General features: G+C 46.9%; 1 protein-coding gene across 2 annotated transcripts in view; it reads right to left on the reverse strand.

Moving 5' to 3' along the window:
- LOC104590043 (histidine kinase 1-like) overlaps nt 1-26,879 on the reverse strand; it is a 35,429-nt gene that overhangs the window by 2,870 nt on the left and 5,680 nt on the right. For both annotated transcript variants that reach the window (XM_088888996.1, XM_088888997.1), the window contains 6 exons: nt 25,687-25,813; nt 25,448-25,537; nt 24,225-24,419; nt 24,050-24,119; nt 23,582-23,624; nt 22,865-23,005 (listed from right to left, as the gene is read on the reverse strand). In XM_088888996.1, the coding sequence (XP_088745122.1) occupies nt 22,865-23,005; nt 23,582-23,624; nt 24,050-24,119; nt 24,225-24,419; nt 25,448-25,537; nt 25,687-25,813 (666 nt within the window). The remainder of the gene's footprint in view (nt 1-22,864; nt 23,006-23,581; nt 23,625-24,049; nt 24,120-24,224; nt 24,420-25,447; nt 25,538-25,686; nt 25,814-26,879) is intronic.

Here is a 26,879-nt window from a genome sequence, read left to right on the forward strand (position 1 = left end):
TTTGACCGAACCACGTAAATCTGGTGCCATCTTTACCTTTCTTTTGCTCTTATTATTTGCTTTATAATTCACATATTTCTCAATTATTTCCTGTTTGCCATACTAATTAATCGGTAATTCAGAGTTTAAATCCTAACAAATTGGTATCAAAGCATTGTTTTTGGGATTATTTACCGATTAATTTTGTTACTAATGGCATCAATGAAGTTTGACATTGAGAAATTTGATCGATCTGTGAATTTTGGCCTATGGAAGCTCAAGATGAGAGCGATTCTTATTTAGAACGGCTTGGAGAAAGCCTTGGCAGGACAAAAGAATAAGCCTGAATCCATGACCGATGAAAAGTGGGAGGAGATTGATATGAAAGCCATGTTGTCTATTCATTTGTGCTTATCGAACGAGGTTCTTCATGAAGTTGCTAAAGAAACCTCTACAGCAGAATTGTGGCTCAAGTTGGAGTCACTCTATATGACAAAGAGTGTGACCAATCGGCTTCTGTTGAAAAGCAGACTTAAAGACCTTCGTCTTCGGGAAGGTAACTCGATTAAAACCCATCTTGATGAGTTTTCTCGATTGTCATGGATCTACAAAATATTGATGTTGTAATTGATGATGAAGATCTGGCTATCACTCTTTTATGTTCTTTACCCCCATCATATAAGCATTTTAGAGAGACCTTATTGTATGGGCGTGAGGAGATTACAGTTGAAGATGTAAAGAATGCATTGTTACAACGCGAACTGATTGATAATCAACTGACCAATAACTCAAGTAACTCTACAGCCGAGGGTCTCATTGTTCGTGGCAGGCCATCTGAAAGAAGTGGCAGCAGTAAGTCAAAGGGTCGGTCTAAGTCAAAGCATCGTAATTTGACTTGCAACTACTGCAAAAAGAAAGGTCATGTTAAGGCTGAATGTTTCAAGCTGCAAAATAAGCAAAAACATCAGGCAAGTGGTGACACAAAGAAAGATCCCCAAGCCGAAGCAAGTGTTGCGGCAGATGAGTCAGAGAATGATCTTCTGCTAATTGCAGATGCAGTTGCAAGGAAGTGTTCAGAATGGATTATGGACTCAGGATGTTCTTACCACATGTGTCCCGACAAAAGTGCATTCTCCACATATGAGAATTTTGATGGTGGAGTTGTTTTGATGAGCAACAACGCAGCTTGCAAGGTTGTCGGTAAAGGGACCGTCCGGGTGCGTATGCATGATGGTATTGTGAGGACATTAAATGAAGTCCGTCATGTTCCTGGTCTGAAGAAGAACCTGATTTCTTTGGGTACACTCAACTCCAGGGGTTGCAGATATTCAGCTGAAGGTGGAGTTCTTAAGGTAACCAAAGGTGCTTTGGTAGTTATGAAAGCTAACAAGGTTGGTAGATTATATGTATTGCAGGGAAGTACTGTGATAGAATCTTCTGCTTTGGTCTCGTCATCCATGTCCGATGAAGATCTTACAAAGATGTGGCATATGAGGCTCGGACATATGAGCGAGAAAGGGATGACTTCTTTGAGCAAGCGGGGCTTACTTTGTGGGAATGTCACAGGTACTCTTGAATTCTGTGAACATTGTGTGTTTGGTAAACACAAAAAGGTTAGCTTTGCCAAAGGGGTACATAGGACCAAAGGTACACTTGATTACATCCATTCAGATTTATGGGGCCCTTCTCGTGTTTCTTCGAAAGGTGGAGCAAATTATCTTCTGACATTCATCGATGATTTCTCCAGAAAGGTACGGGTGTATTTTCTCAAAAATAAAAATGATGTGTTTGGAGTCTTCTTGTAGTGGAAAACTATGATCGAGAAGCAGACAGGGAGGCAGATTAAAAGGTTGAGGACTGATAATGGGCTCGAGTTTTGTGAGTTTGACTTTACAAATTATTGTTTGAAGGTATCGTTAGACACCGCACCTATGTTGGTCAACCACAACAGAACGGTGTGGCAGAGCGGATGAACCGCACACTCTTGGAAAGGGCTCGTTGCATGTTGTCCAATGCAAGTTTGAATAAGTCCTTTTGGGCCGAGGCAGTTTCCACGGCAGCCTATTTGGTGAATCAATCTCCGCATTCAGCTCTCGAGGCTAAGACTCCATTTGAGATTTGGTCGGGTACTCCTACTGACTATTCATCTTTAAGAATTTTTGGTTGTCCTGCTTATACTCATGTTAACGATGGAAAGTTAGAACCTAGAGTCAAGAAATGTATCTTTGTGGGCTATGGCTCTGGTGTAAAGGGTTACAAGTTGTATTGCCCTTCGAGCAAGAAAATTATTATTAGCCGTGATGTTATATTTGATGAATCACACATGTTATCTCCAAGGAAGGAGGATTCTATTGCTGGTGATTCAAGTACATCACAGGATGCCCAGATGCAGGTGGAGGTGGAGGCCAGTCCATCTTCACAGCCTTCTCGGTCTATTTCAGATGAGCCGGTCACATCGGGTGATGTTCAGCCCAGTCAGGAGTCGCACACTATTGCCAAAGATAGACCGAGGCGACAGATAAGACCACCAAGGAGATTTGATGATTGCGTGTCTTATGCATTGACCGTTGCTTGTGAGGTAGAAGGCACTACCGATCCAACCACTTACGATGAAGCCATATCCAGTCCAGACAGTGGTAAGTGGTTAGTTGCCATGGAAGAGGAGATTGCATCTCTCGAAAAGAATGGCACATGGGAACTTGTATCGCCACCACCAAAGAAGAAAATTGTTGGGTGCAAGTGGGTCTACAAGACTAAGGAGGGTATTCCTGGTGTTGAGGATGCTCGACACAAAGCAAGGTTAGTGGCACAGGGTTTCAGTCAAGTTGCAGGTATTGACTATACCGAAGTCTTCTCCCCTGTTGTTAAACATTCTTCTATTCGTACCTTGCTTGCTTTGGTAGCTATGCATGACATGGAATTAGAGCAGTTAGATGTTAAAACTGCACTTGATGATGCACAATCTGGCCGGTCTTAGCTGTTGACGATCTTGCCTCTGGAGTGGGTAACAGGAACCTGAAATGGGAGAAGAGAAGCTCCGGGGAGAACCCGGCGTAAGGGCTCCGAAGCTCAAGTTAGAATCCTTTAGGGGCAAGAATAACCAAATAGCACGAGAGTTAGCATACCTCGTCCCTGGGGGGGTAGAAGCCTTTTATAACCACCTCGCACACTCACTTCCAGGCCTCCGTCAAGTCGGGCATGATTACTTCTGAACTCCTGCCAGTTCGGGTGTCATTTCCTCTGGTCGGACAGAACCGCCACTGTTCCTTTTGTCGGAGCCGTCTCTGCGGCTAGCGACGACGGTTGCAGGTGGCGGTGGCAGGAAGCCGTTTGAAATGCGGCTGTCAGGCGTCAGATCCCAAATCAGTCAGGTACGTCGCCCCTGGACAGAGACGTCCTTGGTGTCGGGTACGTTTGGCTGGCCTGGTGCTTTGGAGGTGAAGTGTTGGAGTGGCGAGCGAGGTGCCTTGAGTTCGGTTTGGAGTGTTCCGAGCTGTCACGGGTCAGCTCGGATCAGCTTTGTGAGACTTGGGGCCCAGTATAGTTCGTGCTCCTTGCAGGGAGCTCGGGTTCTCAGTAGGGAGCTCGCTCGTAACAGGGAGCTCGGATTTAGGGAGATCGGGTTCTTAGGGAGCTCGGGCTCCTAGTACCGAGCTCGGACTTAGGGAGCTCGGGTTTTAGGGAGCTCGGACTTTTGACATGGAGCTCGCTCTTAACAAGGAGCTCGGACTAAGTACAGCGGTCTGGAGTTCGGGCTCGGTAGCGGCTTGGACTTGCTTCCGATGTTCGCTTTGGGTGCTCTACTGTCCCGAGCTGCTTGCCTTTGCCACGTGTCGGGCGATCGCGAGGTCGGGCCAAATTTCCCTTCATCAATTGCCCCCCACTCCCTGCGACAACGGTTCCGTCTTGGCGCGGGGAGTTTGCAAGGTAGCAGGAGGGTTTTGGTCCATGCTGAGCGCGCTTGCTCTAATTTGATTTTCAAAAAGGGGCGCGCGTTCGGAAGTCGTGGCGTCAGTTATTCGGGAGTTGCGCTGCAGACGCTTTTATTGCAAGGGGACGTGCGCCGTTGCTCCGTCCGTTTCGGGAAGACGCGGGCCGACACCTGTCCTCTGACAAGACGTGCGCGGCGCTCCGTCAGTCTCTAAAAGACGTGCGCCGATTGGTTTTGGAAGACGTGCGCCTTAACGCGGCTGTGGGCCGTTGGATTGGCTTCGATCTGGGCCGTCGCTTTCCGTACGCTGTGGATATAAATAGTGTGAGGGGGGGGGGGGCCCGTCCTTGCTATTGTCGTATATCTTGAGCTTGCACCTTAAGTTTCAGCTCGCGTCCCAGGTCTTGCTTGTTCGAGTTCTCGCGGTCTGCTTGTCTTCTTCCCGGGTGAGTATTTTTTGGAATCCCGTTCCGTTTCGCGATGTCTGGTTTGGAGGGTTCAGACTGTTCAAGTGGGTCTGATGTGGGTTCTACGAACCAGTTTGCGTCCCACGGTAGTTCAAGCGAGCCCGATGTAGGTCCTGAGGGAGGGGTTGGGCCTACCACCCGAGGTGCTTCGGGTAGGTCGGCATCCACCTCCCGCCGTGGCCGGGTTGTAGATCAGTTCGGCCCTTCGACCATGACGCTTGAGGAACTTCAAACCCTCGTAGACTACTATAATTTGCCCAGTGAGTACGGTTATTTTATCCCTACGGGGAGCTTTCCTTGGGAACATGGCCCTGATGAGATGGTGATTTTCCGGGAACAGCTCGCCGCGGGGCTGCGACTGCCCTTCCACCCTCTTGTTGTCGAGGTCCTAAACCACTTCGGTGTGACGGTTGGCCAGCTTCACCCGAACTCTATTAGGAACTTAGTGGGGACGATCTCTTTATTTTGCGACGAGAACTTCCCTCTGGATCTGGAGATTTTTTCTTCCATCTTGATGTTGAAAAAGCAAGTGGGTCCCCTCCCTGGGCGTAGGCGGGCATACTACCTGTCCCCTCGCCCGGGCTTCAAGCTCTTACACGGACTCCCCAATAAGGTCTCAGCGTGGAAGCGGGACTATTTCGGGGTGCGAAGTGCGATGGGGTGGCCGTTTCAGACCGGCTAGGGGGTGGCCGCTCCTGATTCCGGCATCACACTTGATGAGGAGATGGCGGAGGGCCTTCGGCAATGGGCGCGGCTTGGGCTGGATTGCCAATGGTATCTGACGGAGGCCAAGCTTATTGCTGCGGGCCTGAGTTCGGGTAAGTTCTTTCCCTAGTGATCTTGTCTTGTTCTTTGCTTACGTCTTACTGATGCCGAACTCCTTTTCGCAGGTACAATGGATTCACGAGGGTCACGAGGTGCGCACTTATTCGAGGGGATGAAGAGGAGAAAGCAGGTGGCCAAGCGAGCTCGGGCCGAGCCATCCCGAGCTGCGGAGCCCGAGGTGCCGGACTGTCCGGCAGAGGAGCCCGAGATGGTTCCTCCCATGCAGGGGCCGGCGGGGGCTCCTTATGCTGAGACCACACACACGGGGGCTCCCGCTTACTCCGAGTCCGCTCATATGCAGCTGGGCCGTCGGGCTCGGAGGCCCCGGGGGACTTCAGGAGCGTGCTGTCGCCCGTGCATGCTCTTCAACGGAGTAAGGAGGCGATGTTTCCTGAGGAAGTCGTGGCGTGGACCGAGCTCCCTCTGCACCAAGTGGCCTGCCGTGCCATTACTCATGCCATGGTGGTAAGTGGCCTGCCTCCGAGTTTAGCTTCTATTTTTTCATTCGTTTCTCTGATCTCCTTTTCCTTTGATAGGTGAACTCCTCTATTCACGCCTTGGCGAACCAGGTGGAGAAATGCTCGCGGCAGGCGCGAGCTGCCGAGGAGGCTGCTCGGGCTGCCGAGGAGAATGCTCGGACCGCCGAGGAGAATGCTCGCGCTGCTGGTGCCGCTGCTCGCCGTGCGCGGTCTAGGCAGGCGAGGTCTCAGAGGGATGCCGAGGCCATGGGGGTGGTGGTGCAGCGCATGGCGGAAATGAAGCTGGACTTGGAGCACCAGGTCGAATATCTTCAGGAGGATATCAGGGAGAGGACTCAGATCTTCTCTCAAGGTATCGAAGACGCAAAGAAGAAGGCTGTCAGCGATTACATTGCTTCGCCGGATTTCGATGACCTGATGGTAGACTCCTACAGGAGGGGTTTCAAGCTAAGTCGGTGGATGATCCGGAATACGTACCCCGACCTCGATACCAGCGCCATATCCACTTCGCGCATCACTCCGGAGATGGCTAATGCCGCGGATGCCGAACCAGACTCCGAGGGGGAGGCAGGTCCTTCGGGCGTTGTCGGAGAGGCTTCTGATAACGATGAAGTAGCTCCGGGCTTGTAAAATGAAATGAAATGAAATGTACACATCTGTTTTGAAATGAAACGTCTTTTTGTTCATGTACTGGTGTCTTCGAGCTTATATATTTTCTGCCAAACTGTCCATTTCGGTCCGTCAGTTTGTTTAATGAAATGACTTCGGCGTACTTGCTTTGGTGGCCTATAGATAGTACCTTCTCAAGTTGACAACGTTCCATGCTCGGGGTACTTGTTTCCCTTCTAGGGTTCCGAGCTCGTACGCTCCCCCACCGAGTGTTTTCGTTACTCTGTAGGGTCCTTCCCAGTTCGGTCCCAGTTTCCCTACGCCGGGTTCGGGCACCATGACCTTACGGAGAACCAGGTCGCCGACGCGGAAGTTCCTCTTTTTTACTCGCGCGTTGTAGTACCGAGCTACCTTTTGTTGGTAAGCCGCAGTTCGGATGTGCGCGAGGTCTCTCACTTCGTCCAGTAGGTCGAGGTTGGTGCGCAACTCGCCCTCGTTTGTCCGTTCGTCGTACGCTTCCAGTCGTAACGTAGGCACTTCGATTTCCGCCGAGATCACTGCTTCGGTGCCATAGGTGAGGTTAAAGGGGGTCTCACCCGTGGCGGTCTTTTCCGTGGTTCGGTGTGCCCATAAAACACTTGGTAGTTCGTCTGCCCATAAACCTTTGGCTTGGTCCAATCGCGTTTTTAGTCCGCGGAGGATGGCTCTGTTCATTACTTCTGTTTGGCCATTTGCCTGCGGGTGTGCGACCGATGTGAAGTTCTGACTAATTCCCATACTTTGGCACCATTCTTGGAACTTGATGTCTTCGAACTGTTTGCCATTGTCGGATATCAGTACCCGAGGTAGCCCGAAGCGACATACGATGTTCTTCCAAAAGAAGTTTTGTATGTTTCGAGCTGTAACTATTGCCAGGGGTTCGGCTTCTATCCACTTTGTGAAATAATCTACTGCCACCACTAGGAATTTCCTCCCGCCTGTCGCTGGTGGGAATGGCCCCAGGAGGTCGATGCCCCATTGGGCAAAGGGCCATGGACTGGTGAGGTATTTGAGGTCGGCAGCGGGCTGATGGTGGATGCTGGCGTGCTTCTGACACTTGCCGCATTTTCTGACGAGCTCGATTGCCTCTGCCTTCATCGTTGGCCAGTAGTATCCTTGTCGAAGTGCCTTTTGGGCAAGGGCTCTGCCCCCCAGGTGTCCGCCACACAAGCCTTCGTGGATGTCGCGGAGTACCAGCTCGACTTCGGCTGGGCGCAAGCATCGCAGATAGGGGAGCGTGTAGGATCGTCGGTACAACCGTTCGTCTATCATGACGTATTTGGCTGCCTGGCGCTGCACCCTCTTGGCTGTGTTGCGGTCCGCGGGGAGTGTTCCGTCTAACAGGAAGCTCGCGAGTGGGTCGATCCAGCTCGGCTCTGCTTCGGTGACGGGAGCGACCTCTTCTGCCCCACCGAGAATGCTGGGCCGAGGCAAGTCTTCTATGTACACGGTTCTCCTGGCGTTGTGGCTCGTGCTAGCCAGTCGGGACAAGGCGTCGGCCTCAGCGTTCTCTGACCTCGGGATTTGCTTGATGAAGTGTGATTGGAAGTTGAGCAGAGCTTCCTTTACTTTTGCCAAGTACGCAATCATAGTGAGTTCGCGTGCTTCGTACTCGCCTGTAACTTGGTTGACCACGAGCTGGGAATCACTGCAGATAACCACGTGCTTTGCCCCGACCTCGCGCGCTAGGTTTAGCCCGGCTATCAGTGCCTCGTACTCTGCCTCGTTGTTGGATGCCGCGAACTCAAAGCGTAGTGCGTATTCCAGTTTTGTTCCGCCCGGGCCGCGTAGCACTATTCCAGCCCCGCTGCCTTGTTGGTTCGAGGAGCCATCTACGTGAAGGATCCAGGGCTCCTCCTCCCAGTTCGCGCTTGGTCTAACCAGGAGGGATGCCATACTGGCTGCTACTTCGCGGGGTTCGGACTCGTTTGGCTCGGGAGCTCCGAGTTCGCCCGAACTGGGGATCTCGGGCTCTACCGGCTCAGGGGCTTCGAGGCTAAACGTGCATTCTGCGATAAAGTCTGCCAAGGCTTGGGCCTTGATGGCAGTTCTTGGCTTGTACTGGAGATCGTACTCGCTGAGCTCGATGGACCACTTCGTCAGCCGGCCGGAAACCTCGGGTTTGAGTAAGACTTGCCTCAGAGGTTTGCTGGTCAGGACGATGACGGTGTGGGCCTGGAAGTACGGGCGGAGTTTCCGTGCTGCTATCACCAGAGCATACGCTAGCTTTTCTATCTGCGGGTACCTTGTCTCTGCTCCCTGCAAGATTTTACTAACATAATATATGGGTCGTTGGACCCGGTCTGCCTCCTTTACTAGTACCGAACTGACCACCTCGTCGCTGGCCGAGAGGTATAGCTCCAAGACTTCGCCTTCCTCAGGCCGAGCTAAGGTTGGTACTTTGGCGAGGTAGCCTTTTAGCTCGTCAAACGCGAGCTGACAGTCTTGGGTCCACTCGAACCCTTGGCCTTTGATCGCTTTGAAGAAGGGTAGGCAGCGGTCTGCCGATTTGAACATGAAGCGGCTCAGGGCGGCTATGCGGCCGTTCAGCCTTTGGACTTCTTTTATTTTCCGGGGTGGTCTCATATCTAGGATGGCTTGTATTTTGTCTGGGTTGGCCTCGATGCCACGTCGATTGACAACGTAGCCCAGGAACTTGCCCGAGGTGACGCCGAAGACGCATTTGTTGGGGTTTAATTTCATGTTATACCGACGCAGGATTTGGAAGACAGAATCTAAGTCTTGTATTAATTCTTGTGAAAACTGTGTTTTGACGACCATGTCGTCTACATAGCACTCTATCTTTGTGCCGATCAGGGGCCGAAACAGCTTATTTACAAGTCTTTGGAAGGTCGCCCCGGCGTTTTTTAACCCGAAGGGCATGACCTTGTAACAGTATATACCGAATTCGGTTATGAAGCTGGTTTTTTCCTCGTCGGACTGGTCCATCCGGATTTGGTTGTAGCCTGAGTAGGCATCCAAGAAACTTAGCAATTCGTGTCCCGAGGTCGCGTCCACTAGACGGTCGATCCTAGGAAGGGGGAAGCAGTCTTTCGGGCAAGCTCGGTTCAGGTCGGTGTAGTCGACGCACATGCGCCACTTGCCGTTCGCCTTTTTCACCAGCACGGGGTTGGCCACCCAGCTCGGGTAATGGACTTCCCTTATGAAGTCTGCCGCGAGGAGCTTTTCGACTTCCTCGTCGACCGCTCTCCAGCGCTCCGGGGCTAAGTTCCGTTTCTTCTGTCTAACGGGTCTGACTAAAGGGTCAGTGTTGAGTTTGTGAGTTATAAGACTAGGGTCAATACCGGGCATTTCGGCCGCGGACCACGCAAAAATATCTAAATTTTGGAGTAAAAAACTTACCAGTTCGGCCCGTAGGGGTTCCTTGACAGAAGCACCAATCTGGAGTGCGCGAGATGGGTCCGTAGGTAAGGTCGGGATCGCAACTGTCTCTTCTGTCGGCGAGACTCGTTCTTCGCCTTGCTCCGTAGGCCGCTCCAGGTCGAGGTCGCCGGCCGGCTTGGACTTGCCCTTTAGGGCGGCGACGTAGCACTTGCGGGACTCGAGCTGGTCGCCCCGCACTACCCCCACACCAAAGTCCGTAGGGAACTTCATCGCCAAATAATAGGTAGAGACCACCGCCCGCAAGATATGCGTGATTGGCCGTCCTATTATGGCGTTGTATGGGGAGGGGGTCGCGACCACCAGAAAATCGTGGCTGAGTCTGACCGCACAAGGCCATGTGCCGACTTCCACGGACACCGTTATCTTCCCAAGGGGCCTGACTTCCTCCCCGCTGAAGCCCACCAGGGGAGTGCTCGCAGGTTTTAGTTCGCTCCTTGGCAGCTGTAGCTGATCAAATGCCGACTTGAATAGGATGTCCGCCGAGCTGCCTGAATCTACGAGTACGCGCCTAACTTCGAAGTCGCTGATCCTGAGTTTAATGACGAGTGCGTCGTCGTGAGGGTAGCGAACTCCCCGCGCGTCGTCTTCTGTGAAAAGGATCGGCTCTTCGGTCTTCGGCCTCTTCGGGGGGTTCCGCTCCTTGAGGACCGCTTCGCGAACTGAGGTCCGAGCTGCCGCTGATGTGCACCCCGCCACCACTGAACCTCCCACAATTACGTGGATGGTTCCCCGTACTGGCCTTTCTGCCGGAGGCTGTCGCTGCATCGGTTCGGCAGGCCTGCTGCTAGTCTCCGGGGCGTCTTTTAAGTGCTCGCCCGGCTGATCCGCTTTATTGCTATTATTGTTGTGCTGTACAAAGTTCCTTAAGTATCCGCGACGGATGAGCCCCTCTATCTCGTCTCGGAGGTTATTGCACTGCTCGGTACTGTGACCGTGGTCCCTATGGAAACTACAATACAAGTTCTTGTTTCTTTCGTTCGGATTTCCCTTTAGGCGAGGTGGCCATTTCACAAAGGGGGCGTCCTTGATCGTCATTAGGATCTCGGTTCGCCTTGTGTTCAGTGGCGTGTAATCCGTCCGAGCTAGCAGGGGAGCTCGGAACGACTGGTTCGGTTTCGGGTCCCGGGCCGTGTTTTTCCGGTCGGCCGAGCTAGAGGGCTCGCCGTCCCTCTTTCTTTTCTCATTTCCGCCCTCGGTTCTTTGGTTGATTTCCTCCTCCGTCCTCATGAACTTGTCCGCGAGCTTGAGGAACTCGGCCACGGTCGCGGGCTGGTTAGCTACCATGTGCCACTTGAATTCCTTGTGCGTCACCCCTCTTTTTGCTGCGGCGAGCTGTACCGCGGGGTCTAACCGGGGTATCTGTAAGCATGCCTCGTTGAATCGTTTGATGTAGCCCCGTATGGGTTCTCCTTCCCTTTGGACTACTCCGAAGATGCTTTCCTCTGCTCTGGGGCACCGTTTGCTGGTAACAAAGTGTGCAGTGAAGACCTGCACGAACTGAGCCCAACACTTTATCGATCCGAGGGCCAGGTTTCTGTACCAAGTGCGGGCTACCCCCTTGAGGGTGGTGGTGAAGGCCACGCACATGCATGATTCACTGGCCCTGGCGAGGTGCATTTGGGACTGGAAAGCGTCCACGTGGTCGTTGGGGTCGAAGGATCCGTCATACTTGTCTAGGGGCGGGAGCTTGAAATCTTTAGGCAAGGGGACTGCCAGGAGTTCTGAGGCGAGGGGGGAAGGAACTGAGAGAATCGGGGCAATTCCTACCTCGTCCGAGCTCGCCTCGCCTTTGCCTCTGAGCTCGGATAAGACACGGGTGGCGGTCCGTCGACTTCGACGGCGTCTCCGCTGCTGAGTGGGCCTCGTGCTGGCGCTGCTGGCCTCCGTGTTGCCGAGCTCGATGGGCTCGGAGTTCTGGTAGTCCGCTGCCGTCAGTGCGCCGAATCGGTTTCCCACCAGTGGGGACTCCGGTTTTGAGACCCGAGGTGCTGACCTCGCGGGCGAGGTTCCTGATCCGCCTGCGAGCCGCGAGGCGGGGATGGCTTTTCTTTCTCTCCGGCCTGGGGACGAGGCCTGGCTGTTTGGGGGATTCTGGGGCCTGGAGGCCTTTCCTTGGTGAAGGCGCCCATCCTGCGGAGAGGCCTTTACTGGCTTCGGGGCAGGGTGGCGAGGTGGAAGCGGTGGTTGGTTTGGTGTCAGTTGGGGAAACTACTACTGATAGTGGTATTGGGAGAGGTTGTGCAACACTTGGTGTTGGTGAAGCTGGTGTTGCTGGAACTGCTGCATCTGGGTTTGCATTGCCCGCATGCATTGCATTAAGTCGTCCAACCGATTCTGGCTAGCTGCCAGGGGGACGGCGGTCGGTTCTGTGAAGGTGGTCTCGATGGGAAGAGGGAAGGAAATGTTTGCGGAGGGCAGGCTTACAGGTGCCACTGCTTGTGGCGTAGTCAGATTGGGGATTCCATCCACCGTGAGGGGGATGGTGAACTGCCCTACACACACCACAGGAACTTGGAGCTGTTCCCCGGTGGTGTTTGTCTCTGTGCCGCATCCGGCGTTGCTGGATGAGGCCATAAGTAATGAGTTCTTCAGGGAAGGAAAGGATATGAAAGTTTGGAGGGAGGCTTTTTGAAGCGTTCCCACAGACGGCGCCAATTGATGATGCACAATCTGGCCGGTCTTAGCTGTTGACGATCTTGCCTCTGGAGTGGGTAACAGGAACCTGAAATGGGAGAAGAGAAGCTCCGGGGAGAACCCGGCGTAAGGGCTCCGAAGCTCAAGTTAGAATCCTTTAGGGGCAAGAATAACCAGATAGCGCGAGAGTTAGCATACCTCGTCCCTGGGGGGGTAGAAGCCTTTTATAACCACCTCGCGCACTCACTTCCAGGCCTCCGTCAGGTCGGGCATGATTACTTCTGAACTCTTGCCAGTTCGGGTGTCATTTCCTCTGGTCGGACAGAACCGCCACTGTTCCTTTTGTCGGAGCCGTCTCTGCGGCTAGCGACGACGGTTGCAGGTGGCGGTGGCAGGAAGCCGTTTGAAATGCGGCTGTCAGGCGTCAGATCCCAAATCAGTCAGGTACGTCGCCCCTGGACAGAGACGTCCTTGGTGTCGGGTACGTTTGGCTGGCCTGGTGCTTTGGAGGTGAAGTGTTGGAGTGGCGAGTGAGGTGCCTTGAGTTCGGTTTGGAGTGTTCCGAGCTGTCACGGGTCAGCTCGGATCAGCTTTGTGAGGCTTGGGGCCCAGTATAGTTCGTGCTCCTTGCAGGGAGCTCGGGTTCTCAGTAGGGAGCTCGCTCGTAACAGGGAGCTCGGATTTAGGGAGCTCGGGTTCTTAGGGAGCTCAGGCTCCTAGTACCGAGCTCGGACTTAGGGAGCTCGGGTTTTAGGGAGCTCGGACTTTTGACATGGAGCTCGCTCTTAACAAGGAGTTCGGACTAAGTACAGCGGTCTGGAGTTCGGGCTCGGTAGCGGCTTGGACTTGCTTCCGATGTTCGCTTTGGGTGCTCTACTGTCCCGAGCTGCTTGCCTTTGCCACGTGTCGGGTGATCGCGAGGTCGGGCCAAATTTCCCTTCATCAGCACTCTTGCATGGTGATTTGAAAGAGAAGATTTATATGAAACAACCAGATGGTTTTGTTGTGGAAGGAAAGGAAGACCACGTTTGCTTGTTGAAGAAGTCTCTGTATGGCCTTAAGCAGTCTCCAAGGCAGTGGTATAAGCACTTTGACGCTTTTATGACTTCTAATGGTTATTCCAAGAGTGCCTTTGACAGTTGTGTTTATTTCAGGAAGCTCTCTGATGATTCCTTTGTTTATCTGTTATTATATGTTGATGACATGCTCATTGCTTCTGAGAATAAGTCTGAAATTGTGAAGTTGAAGTCTCTCTTGAATAGTGAGTTCGAGATGAAGAATCTGAGTCCAGCGAAGAAAATTCTGGGTATGGAGATTATTCGTGATCGTGAAAACGGGAAACTGTTTCTCAGTCAGCAGAACAATATTGAGAAAGTTCTTGATCGTTTTGGCATGTCAGATGCCAAACCTGTCTCCACTCCTCTAGCAGCTCACTTCAAATTGTTGGCGAAGCAGTCACCGAAGTCTAATGAGGAGAAGGTATATATGGCTCGTGTGCCTTACTCTAGTGTTGTTGGTAGCATCATGTATGCTATGGTATGCTCGCGTCCAAATATTGCTCAGGCAGTTAGTGTTGTGAGCCATTATATGTCCTGTCCAGGGAAGGCTCATTGGGAAGCAGTGAAGTGGATATTTAGGTATTTAAGAGGTACATCTGATTTCTGCCTTAAGTTTGGAAGATCCACAGAGAAGCTTGTCGGTTATTGTGATTCTGATTATACTGGAGATCTTGATCGGAGGAGATCTCTCACTGGCTATTGTTTCACTTTGGGTAGTACCTCTGTTAGCTGGAAAGCTTCACTTCAGTCAACTGTTGCTTTGTCTACGACTGAAGCTGAGTATATGGTGGTGGCTGATGCCGCTAAGGAAGCTTTATGGTTGTGAAATCTGGTTGGTGAACTCACAGGTAGTCAGGAGGCTACAGTGATCTATTGTGACAGTCAGAGTGCCATACATCTGACTCATGACCAGATGTTTCATGAGAGGACTGTAGAGAACACTGATGTGGGCCCCACAGCTACGGTCCCACTGTGTTCGTAGGGTAGAAGATGTTCTAGTCTGCCAAGGGTTAGCTATTGGTCATTTAGTTGTTTCAGTTGTTATTTATTTCAGTCTTATTTTTTGCTCTATTTGTTATGTAAAGACTAAGGGCAAATCTGTCATTTCCATGTAATGAGCATAACCTATAAATATTAATTAAAGTGGCGGCGGCAGAACATTAAGCTTCTGCTCCTTTCAACTCTTGTGTTCTACTGCTTCTCCTCCCTCTTCCTCTTCTTTCCTCTTACCTTCTTATTTTCGATCCTGTAATCCATTAGGGTTCAAGACTGATAACAGTCCTGAACTTCTACTTGGTATCAAAGCTAGGGTTTCTCATGTGAGTCTAGTCCAGCCGACCACATGAGAACCATCTAAGGCTGGAAGCTGAGAAAGCAGAGTTCGTTGACTGGTTCCTGGAGATCTCCAGAGGATTAGCAGTTGTTTGAAGAAGTGCCACAGTTGCAGCGAGTTGGTGATCAGGAAGAATCAGAGAAGGCTAGGGTTCGGGTAACCTTGGTAGGCAGCGAACTGCATCCTATTGTAAGTCTTTTATTTTCTGAGAGAAGTAATATCAGAGAAGATAGGTTGGAGCTATCCAGCAAAGGTGGCCGAACCACTCTAGGGTTTTATCTCTCTATTCTCTAGGGTTTTGTCTTATCCCTGCGGCAAACCCTAGTATTGGACTGAACCTTGTGATCTTATCCCTGTGGCAAACCCTAATAGTTCTCCTCAACATTGATCAGTTTTAGGGTTTCATATTAACCCTAATACAAACCTTATCCGTACGGTACTGTCTGGAGTGTACGGCTTTTAGGACTGATTAAAACCTCAAATTGGCTTCAGCATATCAGATTGCTCTTCAAACTGTTTTTTTCAGTTTTCTTTTGGGGTTTCGAACACTTCTAAAGGGGTAAAAACAGTTCGGACTGTTGCTGTTGTGTGTGGCTATTGATTTCAGATCAGTTTTATACATGTTTCATGCACATCTACTGTGAGTACAGTTTGGTTCTATACTGATTTTGTGATTGTGGTTGGTAGTCCTAGTGCTGGTTTTGACTGTAGTAACCCTAATTTTGAGACTTCTGGTTCTTGACCGAAATGGAGTTTAAGAATCCGGCAGAAGGCAATTTTGGGAACAGCAGTTATGGTGGTGGTTCTGAGACAGGTTTTCAGATTACAACCGTAAAATTTGATGGATCAAACTATTTGGAATGGGCCCAATCAGCCATGATAGCTATTGGGGGAAGGGGCAAAGTAGGGTATCTCTTGGGAGATGTGGCAGAACCTTCCAAGGGAGACCCTATGTATACCAAGTGGGTCCAAGAAAACTACTTGGTTATGACATGGCTCTGTAATTCTATGTAGCCCCATATCAGCCGAAATTACTTATGGGCAAAGACAGCCAAGGAGATATGGAATGTGATGAAAGAGACTTACTCCCAGCCCCTTAATGTTGCCAGAGCATATGAATTGAGATGTGAGGTGAATTCCCTTAAACAAGGAGAGAAACCGGTGTCGGTCTACTTCTCTACCTTGAAGTCCCTGTGGCATGAGATTGATCACTTAGAGACTCTTGAGTGGGAGAGTCCCAAAGATGCTCAGATACATAGAAAGAACATCGAGACAAACAGAGTGTTTGAGTTCCTGGCAGGACTGAATTCAGAATATGATATTGTGAGGCAGCAGATTTTGACCAGAGATAGTGTGACCCTCTCTCAGGCATACTCCTTAGTGCACAATGAAGAGACCAGGAGGAAAGTCATGATGCAACCTCAGCCGCTTACACCTGCCTTGGTAGCTGTCAAACCCAAAACAGAGGGTGATTCAGAGAGGGACAGAAAGAAGGAAGATAAAAGCGATGTGGTGTGTGAGCATTGCAAGAAACCTAAACACACAAAAGAAACATGTTGGAAGCTGCATCCACATTTGGTCCCGGCAAAGTTGAGAAATAAAAAGGGTAATGCTCATGTGGCTATGACTACTGATGCAGCATCCTCATCTGGCACAAGAGGCACACCATTAGAGACCTTAGCTGCAGTTCGGGCTGCTCTAATACAATTGAAGGAAGTTGGCAGTTCAGCTCAGTTACCGCAGTCATCGTCAGCCCCGACCACATTGGCCTTTGCACACTCAGGTACTCGAGCCTCAGCCTACCATGCCTCCGCTCCAGGTACTACTGAACCTTGTTGGGTAATAGATTCAGGTGCATCCGACCATATGACTAGCTTGCCCTCTTTGTTTACTACTTATTACTTATCTTCTAGTAGGGATAAAGTATCTATAGCTGATGGCTCTCTTGTCCCTATTTCTGGCAAGGGTGACATCAAACTGTCGAATACTATATCCTTGTCCTCTGTCTTGCATGTTCCTAAACTGGATACTAATCTCCTTTCCGTTAGTAGTATTACTAAACATTTGAACTACTCAGTAACTTTCTTTCCTGACCGATGTGTTTTTCAAGACCTGGAGACGAAGAAGGTGATTGGGACTGGCCGTGAGACGAATGGGATCTATCTGCTCGGGGAGAGTTCTCGTCGGGAAGAGTCAGTGGATAAAAAGTTACTTGTTTCTCAGGTTGTGAGTCGGTTATGCTTTGGCATAACCGATTGGGTCATTTATCTTTTCGGTCCTTGAAGAGTTTGTTTCCTACTTTGTTTGAGTCTGTTGAGTCATCTCAGTTGAAGTGTGAAAGTTGTGAGTTTGCTAAACATTGTAGAAACTCTTATTCATTGAGTAATAAAAGGAGTAATAGTTTAATTAAATTGAGGGTCGTTCCAAGTTAGGGTTTCTTATGTGAGTCTAATACCAGCCGACCACATGAGAATCTCTTAGGACTAGAAGCTGAAAAGGTGGAGTTCGCAGACTGATTCTTGGAGATCGCCAGAAGTGCTAGCAGCTGTTGGAAGTTTTGTCATGGTTGCAGAGTGTTGGTGGTCAGGAAGGATCAGAGAAGACTAGGGTTCAGGTAACCCTAGAAGGCAGCAAACAATTCTTTTCTTGTAAGTCGTCTATTTTTCTAAGAAAAGATAGGTTGGACCTATCTGGAGAGGAAGGCTGAACCGTTCTAGGTTTTCATCTCTTCGATTCACTAGGGTTTTACAGCAAACCCTATTGTTCTGTTGTGATTAAAACCCTACTGTTTTTACACTTCGATTCAGGGTTTTACAGCAAACCCCATTGTTCTGCTGTGACTAAAACCCTACTGTTTTACACCGAACTGTCTCAGCCTTGTTTCTTTCTGCACTAGAGTTTGAAAGTGATCTTGCGGCAAGCCCTAGTGCTGGACTGAATCTTGTGATCTATCTAGAGCTGTCCTCAAGTTTATTGTTAGCATTGATCAGATTCTAGGGTTTCATATTAACCCTACTGCAAGTCTATCTATACAGTACTGATTAGATTGTGCAACTGAATTGATCACTTTAAGGATTGATTAAAACCCTAATTCTGCAAAGGCAAATCAGACCTTCTAAGCTGTTGTTCAGAGTTTTTTGGGGTTTTCGAACTCTCTTAAAGGGGTTAGAGCTCTACGAACAGCCACTGTTGTGTTTGTTGGTTGATTTCAGATCAGAGTTATCCCAGTTTTGTGCACATACACTGTGAATATAGATCAGGCCATACTGTTTTTGATTGTGATTGGTATTCCAAGTGCTGTTTTAAGACTTGACCGAGATGGAGTTTAAAAATCAGGCAGAAGGCAGCTTTGGGAGCATCAGTTATGGTAGTGTTTTTGAGATGGGTGGTTAGATTACAACCGTAAATTCAGGTACTCTAGCTTCAGCCTACCACATGACTAGCTTGCCTTCACTGTTTACCTCTTACCATTTGTCATCTGGTAGGGATAAAGTATCTATTGCTGATGGCTCCCTGGTTCCTATTTCTGGGAAGGGGGACATTAAGTTATCAGATACGATCTCCTTGTCTTCTGTCTTACATGTTCCTAAGCTTGATACTAACCTCCTTTCAGTCAGTAGTATTACCAAACACATGAACTGCTCAGTAACTTTCTTTCCTGACCGATGTGTTTTTCAGGACCTGGAGACGAAGAAGGTGATTGGGACTGGCTGTGAGACGAATGGGATCTATCTGCTCGAGGAGAGTTCTCGTCGGGAAGAGTCAGTGGGTAAGAGGTCACTTGTTTCCCAGAGTGTGAGTTCGGTTATGCTTTGGCATAACCGATTGGGTCATTTGTCTTTTTGGTCCTTAAAGAGTCTGTTTCCTACTTTGTTTGAGTCTGTTGAGTTGTCCCAGTTGCAATGTGAAAGCTGTGAGTTTGCTAAACATTGTAGAAACTCTTATTCATTGAGTAATAAAAGGAGTAATCGTCCTTTTGATCTTGTGCATACGGATGTTTGGGGGCTATATCACATTCCTTCTATGGGTGGGTACAGATATTTTTTGTTATTTGTTGATGACCATACCCGGTTTTCTTGGGTTTATCTTATGCGTTCACGAGATGAGGTTCCCGCCCTGACCCAAAACTTTCACCAAATGATCCTAACCCAGTTTGATGTCAAGATTAAAGTTCTTAGATTTGATAATGCAAAGGAATACTTTGCTCAGTCATTGGCATCTTACCTTCTTACTCATGGAGTTATCCATCAGAGCTCTTGCCCTCATACACCTCAGCAGAATGGGGTTGCAGAAAGGAAGAATAGGCACATCTTGGAGGTGGCTAGAAGTCTTATGTTTACCTCCAATGTCCCTATTCGCTTCTGGGGTGATGCTATCCTCACGGTAGTATATCTTATTAATCGGATTCCTTCCCGGGTTCTTGATTTGCGATCTCCTTTTTCCCTTCTATACCCACATGAGGAGTTGTTTTCTATTCCCCTTAAAACATTCGGTTGTACTTGTTTTGTTCAGCTTCTCAGACCCCATCACTCCAAGTTTGAACCCAAGGCCTCCAAATGCATTTTCCTTGGTTATGCACAAACTCAAAAGGGGTATTGCTGCTATGGTCCTGTCACAGGAAGGAAGTTCGTCTCCATGGATGTCACTTTCTTTGAGGAGACACCCTATTGTCCTCGGGTTTCTCCTCAGGGGGAGAGCAGTGAGAGTAGGGGTTTAAGTCCTTGTCTTCAGGGGGAGAGCAGTGAGAGTGTGGTAGTTCCTTTACCTATTCCATTGGGTGATGGAAGCTGCAATGGTGAGGGTGGTCAGAGGGATCAGGAGTTGAGGGTCTATCATAGGCGGTGCAGGCAGGTTGATCCCGATCATCAGCAGTCCAGGCCAGCTCCAATCTCATCTACGGCCCCAGGTCCAAACATTACAGTCCCAGGACCCACAGAGACTTCTTCTATTGTTGCCATTTCACCTCCTACAGATGACCTTGATCTTCCGATTGCAGTCCGTAAAGGGAAACGACATTGTACCACATCTACAACCCACTGTATTTCCCATTTTTTATCCTATGATCGCCTATCTCCTACCTACAGGTCCAACCTTAGTTCCATTTCCAATGTCCCTATTCCAAGAACAGTACAAGAGGCCCTATCAGTCCCGGAGTGGAGAGGTGCAATGTAAGTTGAAATGGATGCCCTGTTGAAAAATAATACCTGAGAACTAGTTGACTTGCCCAAAGGAAAGAAACCAGTTGGATGCAGATGGGTATTTACTGTGAAGCACAATGCGGATGGATCCATTGAGAGGTACAAAGCTCGGCTAGTTGCAAAAGGGTTCACTCAGACTTATGGTATAGATTACTTGGAGACATTTGCCCCGGTAGCCAAGATGACCACCATTCGGGTTCTATTATCTCTTGCAGCAAGTCACACTTGGCCTTTGTACCAAATGGATGTTAAAAATGCCTTCCTGAATGAGGACTTGCAGGAAGAGGTTTACATGCAGTTGCCTCCTGGATACTATGATACAGAGACAAGTAAGAAGGTCTGTCGGCTCAATAAGGCATTGTATGGTTTGAAGCAGTCACCTAGAGCTTGGTTCGACAGATTCAGACTAGCTCTTGGAAAATTCGGTTATGTATAGGCCCAGTCAGATCATACACTGTTCATCAAGAGGGTGGAGTCTTCACTGACACTACTTGCAGTATATGTTGATGATATTGTGGTGATAGGAAATGACAGCCATGAGATTGAGTCCCTCAAACAGCTCCTTCATCAAGAGTTTGAGGTGAAAGATCTAGGTACACTACGGTATTTTTTGGGCATTGAGGTTGCTAGATCTAAACAGGGGATCTTTGTCTCTCAGAGGAAATATGTTTTAGATCTGTTGGCTGAAACTGGAAAGCTGGGTGTCAAACCTGCAGATACACCCATTGAACAGAACCACAGGATTAGTGCAGAGAGTGGGGAGCTGCTTGAAGACAAAGTTATGTTCCAGTGGTTGGTAGGAAAGCTCCTATATCTCTGCCTCACTCGGCCGGATATTACTTATGCTGTTAGTGTTGTCAGCCAGTACATGCATTCTCCTAGAATCACACATCTCTTCTTGCGGCAGAAAGAATTCTAGCCTACTTGAAGAGATGCCCGGGTAGGGGTATACTGTTCAAGAACAATAACCACATGAAGGTGGAGGTCTATACAGATGCCGATTGGGCTGGGAGTGTTGATGACAGACGGTCTACCTCGGGATATTGTGCCCTTGTGGGAGGAAACATTGTCTCCTGGAGAAGTAAGAAACAAAGTGTTGTCTCCCGATCTAGTGCTGAAGCAGAATACAGGTCCATGGCCAACGGAGTGGCTGAAATCCTATGGCTAAGATCTCTACTTGAGGAGTTGGGTATTGAGTATGAGAAGCCTCTGATGTTGTATTGTGATAATCAAGCAGCCATTAATATAGCACATAATCCAGTGCAACATGACAGAACCAAACACATTGAAGTTGACCGACATTTTGTACGAGAGAGGGTCTCATCTCAAGAAATATGCCTCCCTTACATCACATCCAATATGCAACTAGCAGATATCCTCACTAAAGTTGTATCAAGAAAGAAGCTAGAAGTGGATCTATCCAAGTTGGGAATGATAAACATTTACTCCCAACTTGAGGGGGAGTGTAGAGAAACTTATGTGGGCCCCACAGCTGTGGGGCCACTCTGTCCATAGGGTAGAATATACCTAGTCTATCTATTATGTTATTCTGTTATTCTAGTTTTGTTATTTACGTTTCAGTTTTTTATATTGTTAAGTGTTATGATGTAAACACCAAGGGCAGATATGTCCTTTCATGTAACTAGCATAACATATAAATATTCTAGTGAACCGGCCGACCAAGCACATTGATGTGCGTTATCACTTTGTTCGTGATATTGTTGAGGATGGTCGTGTTTTGGTCAACAAAATAGCTTCCGCCTGTAGATATGTTGAAAAAGCCATTACCATCATCCAAGTTTGATGCTTGCATCAACTTGGTGGGTCTTGTCTCATTTGATGCTTGATGCCCTTAGGGCATTTGGAGAGGAAGATTTGTTGTTTGAATTCTCGCCAAGGTGGAGATTGTTGACGTTTGGTGTGGCTAAGGAATTCAACAGCCACAATAACTATTGTCTTTTGGTATGACTGCTGTGACTCAACAGTCACAATTACTCCACCAAAACTGCTGCATTTATTTTTACTCCTCCACTTCTGCCCCTCCATTTTTTTCGCCAAAATTTTAGGGACCGTGTTCCCTATTTTCTTCTATAAAAAGGGTGCCTCCTGGGGATAGTAGGTGCATGGAGAGAGAGCATTAGAAAGCTGAAGAGATTGGGAGAACTCCATCGCCATCTTCCAACAAGATCTGCTCCTATTCTATTTGGGATCGGTTTTTTCTTTCTTCACTGCTGCCATTAAGGGTTCTTTCACACCAGATCAAAGCAGTCATCTATGCTTTTGAGTGCTTCAAGGCTTTGTTAAAGGCATTTCGGCACTAGTAAGGTGGTCAGTTTGTAGTTCTCTCATCAAGGACATGAATAAACAAGTTTTCTTTCTTCTCCCGTGGATGTAGGTCTCTTTGACCGAACCACATAAATCTGGTACCATCTTTACCTTTCTTTTGCTCTTATTATTTGCTTTATAATTCACATATTTCTCAATTATTTCTTGTTTTCCATACTAATTAATCGGTAATTCAGAGTTTAAATCCTAACAGCAATCAACTTCTTTGGCTTGCTGGAATGGAAGTTGTGGGATTTGGGCCAACTAACATATCTATTGGGCTTGAAGTTGTTCAATACATCAAATTTGTTAAAATATGATTACTGGCCCAACATGATAGTCACTAAAAGGCCCATATAGATCTAGAGAGGAAGGAATTGGTTTGACTTCCCTTTTCTCAACTTCCGGTTCTGCATCGACGTTATCAAGGGTTAAAATTTTATCCAAACAATATTCAGTTGTTCTAGTAAGAGAGATAGTACTCCTTGATGTACATATGATAAAAGATTTTGGAACCTTTATTCCTTAAAAAACTGAGAAAATGAGGGACAATAAAATATAGTACTACTACTCGGTACTCACCATTATGTTCTGTTCTGAAAAATCTATTTGACAAGTTTGTCCCATGCTATCCACATGTGTTCCAAGAACCAAATATAACTGCATTAGAGTGCCTGCGCCATCTTTCTTGACAACTTTGATTTCTCCACCCATCTTATTAACCTGGATTGCCCATGTTCTCAAAAAGAAGATGAGACATATCAAGTATGAAGTCATAGTGAATGGTAAAGATGAATAGTTGTTTTGAGTAACGTGAATGATTGTTGACAACATGCTGCTTTGGTCAATTAATTGCATTTCAAACCAGAGAAATGGTGCATGCAACACATGCACAACCAAGTACTCAAACTTGTGATATTTCATAACAAAAATTTGATTCTAACAAATTGTAGGAGTAAAGGTTATGAGATACATCGTTTGGATGGTTCAGATAGCCAAAAAGGGGCCACTACATTGTATAATGGTAAGTCTCATGATGAAAAGAATGAGAACTTGGATTTGAGTCTGAGAGAATGGCCGTTTCGTGCAAAAGGAGGGAGAAATAGCCAAAGGTTACGTCCACATCCAGTCTACCCCTCTTAAGACCCCAGATAGCTGGGACAAACATTGGGTAATGGCCTTTCAGATAGCCAAACAAGGACATTATAATCCTATAAGGCGAGTGTGAGTCTCTACCGATTATGTTTTTCCCCCATCATGCATGGCAGATACTTGAGTAGTGAAAACATTTAAACTCACCAGGGTGCGTACTATGCATAGGCCAAGACCAGTTCCACCGTGCCTGAAAAAAGCACAAAAAAAAAATTTAAGAAAAATATGAAAGTTGTATTTTGTATGTTCCATTTGTAATAAAGAAATAGATAATATATGATAATACAACTATAAGTGTAATTACATGGCAGTAAATTGATTTGATCTTGACATGCAATTAAGATGCATATGCCTAACTTCATCACATGCCCAAAGAATCATAAAGACACAATGCTAACCCCATCTATGGAGCAGCCACCATGACCAGTTACCATAGGAACAATACTGTTTCAGTTGGACTATTAAGCATATCTAATGGGGATCATCCTGAACATTGTCCAATCCAAGAACCAGCCCACTAATTGGACAGTCTCTATGTATGTGCACCTTGTACTGAATTTGGTCTATGACATAATGTTCTGCATATGTGGTTTTAAGACTTATTAAACTGCTTACGTTCGAGTTGTCGAGGGATCAGCTTGTTCAAAGCTTTCAAATACAGACTCCCACTTGCTTGGATCAATTCCTACATAACAGAAAAATACTTTTGATCTATTTTGAAGCTGATGATATGGTCATTTAACAGATACCAAGTTATTATATTTGCTTTATATAGCTGTAAATCTCATACCGCAGCCAGTGTCATCGACTTCAAACCAGAGAACTATTTTGTTATCTTTCTTGAAGCCTCTCTTTGCATGGCTTCCATGTTGCCTCAATTTTGTTCCGAGTGCAAAACATGATTCCTTCTGATTGAGGGGCATCCTTGCAATGTTACTGAAAGAAATGGAATTCTCACACCACCCCCGCAGAATAATATGGCCCGCTGTAAGCAATGCAAAATTGTGAAAACTTCATTCTTTAATAAATTCTATCACAGTGCTTATTTTCACTTAACCTTGTTTAATGTTTATATTTCCTCCCTTTTGTGCATGTGTGTGTGTGTTTCTGTTTTGAAAATTGTAATTTTTATGTTACGGAGAACTTTCAGGAATGGTTCAGAAAGGCTTTAGCATATTACCAGATATGTACACACATTGTTCAAATCATACATGTGATTCAAATTTTATATACCAGAGGAAATATAATGAATATGAAAACTATGTATGGTTTCACTCGGTTGGTGAAGCGTAAACATGCTGGCTCCTCAGTTTTGTTTTGCAGTCACCACTCCAGTGACAGAAATGGAAGTTCCAACAGGAAGATGCTTACATTTTCTAGATAGGGTTGGAATTTTTAGGGACTTTTATGTTGGTTCACCAATTATTATGATGCAAATTGTCAGACTGTCATATTGAATAGATTGACAGACAATAACATTTCATACTTGCATTCTTACACATACTTTCAGTTAAATCTGGTGAAAAAAAAAATGAAAGATGGTTGCAAATAGGATTTCTCATGTGGACAGACTAGAGATAGAAGTTTTCAGTTGTTCTAGTCTTAAGGAGAAACAAAATGAGACATAGGCTTAAGATCATATCAATTGGCTGCATTAATCATCCTGTGAACAGAAAATATGAACCAAAAGTACTAAAATGGCAAATGGTTTAGTGATATGCATAAAATGGATGCACACTAATTGGTTACAAGATCTTAGGGGTTTCCAAGTTTGTATGACAATAACTGTTCATATCAACTTAATAGGATGCTGTGTTCCTCATGTAGGTTGTTAGGCAGAAAACTTTCCCTTGTATTCTAGCTTCCACTTATACCTGTATTAAGATTCACCACTAAACTTCTTGTTTATTTAACTCCTATTAGATAATGGTGACTTTCTATTAGCTCTATTGATCATTCATTTTTGAAACATTGTGGGCAGTTGCCAATTGATAGTGACAAAATTGCACTTACATGATGTAAACTTGATAGAATTACTAATGAGATTTGCAAATATTTGAACGACTCTAGCGGAATCTCCTTGGACAAATTTTGGCATATCATCTACAAAAGAACAAATGCAAGGAAAAAATTCATTAGAAAGAAATTCTTTGAACTAATAATCATAGATTTCTTTCCTGGATCCGATTCTTTTCCATTAGCTTTTAGAGTTGGGCCAGATGAGTTTTAAATGATGAAGAGGACAGCCATACCAGAGATATCTAGAACAGTCTCCACATTATGGTTAATACATTGCACAGAGAACATATCTACAAGACCTTCAAGTTCTCGCCCCAAGTCAAATTCAGCTTCCTCCAGTACTAGCTTCCCCGATTCAACCTATACAACATTATTATTTATGACAGTGAAAAATAGAAATTTGGTGATTATGAAAACATATCCAGAGAAAGGAAATTCATGTTACTGGACTGTCTCACTTATAATCTGATTAGTTGTTGTATGGTTGAGCTTGAGGTCTGAAATTCCTTTAAGTCTATGCCAGACATTTGGGCCACGCGCTGAATAAGCCACGTCATGGGGTTCTAACTTAAAAATCAAACTGTTGTTTGAATTCTTTATCCTAGGCTAAAACTTTGGTTGATTATGGAAGACTTGATGCCAAGATTTAGGGTGAGAGCTTTTCTAAGTGATCAGAAAATCCAAAATAGAGTTGAAAATTAAATCATTTGGGTCTTTATGATTTTAGGTAAAATTTGGCCCATTAGCAAAGCCTGATGAAAGGAACATACGGGGTCCTTTTGGGCCCCAAACCAAGCTGCCATATGGAAAGTTATTTGGTTGTTTACCCAGCTTCTCTAGACAATCTGACTAGCAGACCAAGGAATTTACTAGCTGGGTTGTCTAGCAAAGTTGGTTGGATGACCAAGGAATCTTCGACATGGCAAACTTTCCTATCAACATCTTATATTAATAGGACAAATATGAGCCTAGAAATCCTTGTAATGTGGTCAGAATAAACCCATCTTTTTTGGAAAGTTTAATCTTAAAAATTGAAACTCGCCCACTTCATCATTCCACATGGCAGAAGTATGGATGGTTGTGTAGGGAAGCTCCCTATATAATATCATTTCTGGTTGAAGAGGATCCAACAGACTGATGATGAGCAAATGGATTCCAGAGAGCTGAATTCTTCTGTGGTTGAACCAAATTCAGAGTCTTATGTCAGGATTTGCGTAACATTCATCGAATGTGTATCATATGGTTGATATTTCTTTGTATTGGCTACATTTATTATTGCAATTATGCTGTTTTTGACAAACATTAAAACAAATTACAAGCTAACCATATAAACGCAGAAAAAATACCCTTAAACCCAGTTGTGTAAAAGAAAATTGGCTAAATATGACTTACATCCATGCATATTTTTACCCATAAAATAACTGTT

The sequence above is a fragment of the Nelumbo nucifera genome, chromosome 5, assembly GCF_055504915.1.
Source record: "Nelumbo nucifera cultivar China Antique chromosome 5, China Antique-T2T, whole genome shotgun sequence".
In the NCBI taxonomy this organism is placed as follows: domain Eukaryota; kingdom Viridiplantae; phylum Streptophyta; class Magnoliopsida; order Proteales; family Nelumbonaceae; genus Nelumbo; species Nelumbo nucifera.